Consider the following 1,704-nt stretch of genomic DNA (forward strand, 5'->3'; position numbering starts at 1 on the left):
GTAGGAGCCGTCGTAGAGCTTCGGGTCGAGCGCCCGCCGCCGCGGCTCCTCGCCGACGAGCACCTCGGGCGCCGCGGCCGTCGCCACGGCGGACAGCGACGCCGCCGCGAGGCCCTCGCGCAGCGAGCTCGCCACGCGCGCCTCGGCGCCGCGCACGAGCTCCTTGATGGACGCCGCGGCCGGCGGGCCGACGCGCTCGACGACGACCGCGCCGAACGGCGAGTCGCTGCCCGCGGGCCGGTAGGCGACGTCGACGCCGTTGTCGGGCATGGCCACGTAGCGCACGCGGATCGTCGGGGTGCTCGCGTCGACGGTGACGGGGAACTGCGGGTCGCTCAGGGGCGACGCGCTCCAGCCGTCGAGCCAGCCCTCGACCTTCGCCGCGGCGCCGGGGACGAGCGCGCACTCGACGAGCGCGTCGCCGTTTTTGACTACGATGGTGCGGCGCGCATAGCCGCGGTGCTGCGGGTGCTGGAAGGCTGCGACGCCGCACAGAAAGGCGCAAATTCTCCGCACCATCGCGGACGGCAAGGTCGCGAGCGCCTTGTGGTAGCACCCCGTAAGGTCGTACTGATAGCTTAACTAGTGCACGTTAGATTTGACCGAATTTATTATCGGATCTGATCCGGGGGGCGGCAAAGTGAATATATCTACACGCTCCTGAGGTCCAGGCGATCTCGAAATGGTATCCCTTGCGGTCATCGGTTCCAGGGATGGCGAGGGATGGGTGATCAATTATTTCAACGGCCACTTAGCCTTACTAGGTGATTTCAATATTTTTTTTGAGAATTTTTTTCCCGGCACGCCTTGCAGCGGTTCTCGCGAACGGGCTAGCCTCCTGTTGCAAGCGTGTGCTCCCCTTGGAGAGGGGGTCCATGGGCGTCTATCGACGCGTCCAGCACGCGATTGGCGACGCTTGGCGCGTGCGCCGACCACGCGCGCGCGTCCAAAAGTCATGGAGCAAAATGTCACTTAAAAAGAGTGTTTTCGCACGCTAGGAGTATTGGAAACGAAAGAAAACACGTGATTCTGGCATAAGACGTAAAAAGTTCGGGGTCGGAGGTCGGCAGGAACGCGTCGAACCACCCCCCGTCGACCTAGCGGGGTGCTACTGCGGGCCGGGCCCTTGGCGGCGGCGGGCGCCGGCTTGCCCGGCGGCGGCGGCGCGCGGCGGCCTTCGCGCGACTCGCGCTCGCCCGCCAGGCGGCGGAGCGCACCGTTCGACGACGACATCGACGAGGTAGGGTCACACCTTGGCTATCGGCGCAATTATGTTCATACTAGCATTAACCTAGTTATCGTATAGAGCCCATTCCGCGCCTTCAAAATCGATTTTACCAACTCCGATGAATGTATGGCTGTCAAGAACGGGTTCGTTGCACGTCTTTCCATCAAAAAATCAGCTCATTTGGCCTCAATCTCGCCGAGAACGAGCTCGCTGAAGTGATAGTCTTGTAACCTAGTAATCGTACACTAGGGCAAAACCACGCCGAACTGCGTCGCCGCGGCCTCCAGCAGCCTCCACCCCGCGCCCCCTCGCACGGGGGGTCGTACCCGCGTCGCGCGTGCGGCGGCTGTCGGCCACTCGTCGGTTCTTACCTCGCTCCGACACCGCGCGCGCGGACCTCGCACGGCCCGCGGTTGCAGACACAATTCGGGCCATTTCGTGTGTTCTGCGCATGCCTGGACGCGCGATGGACACCA

The 1,704-nt window shown here is 63.8% G+C and overlaps 1 protein-coding gene across 1 annotated transcript; it reads right to left on the minus strand.

Moving 5' to 3' along the window:
- Positions 1–63: 63 nt before the first annotated feature.
- Positions 64–519, minus strand: AURANDRAFT_69056 (hypothetical protein; the record flags this gene model as incomplete). Its single annotated transcript, XM_009044804.1, has 1 exon — positions 64–519. A coding segment is annotated over one exon (456 nt), but the record flags the coding sequence as incomplete, so codon positions are not given.
- Between the last annotated feature and the right edge of the window lie 1,185 nt (positions 520–1,704).

This window comes from Aureococcus anophagefferens (assembly GCF_000186865.1).
Source record: "Aureococcus anophagefferens unplaced genomic scaffold AURANscaffold_838, whole genome shotgun sequence".
Classification (NCBI taxonomy): Eukaryota; class Pelagophyceae; order Pelagomonadales; family Pelagomonadaceae; genus Aureococcus; species Aureococcus anophagefferens.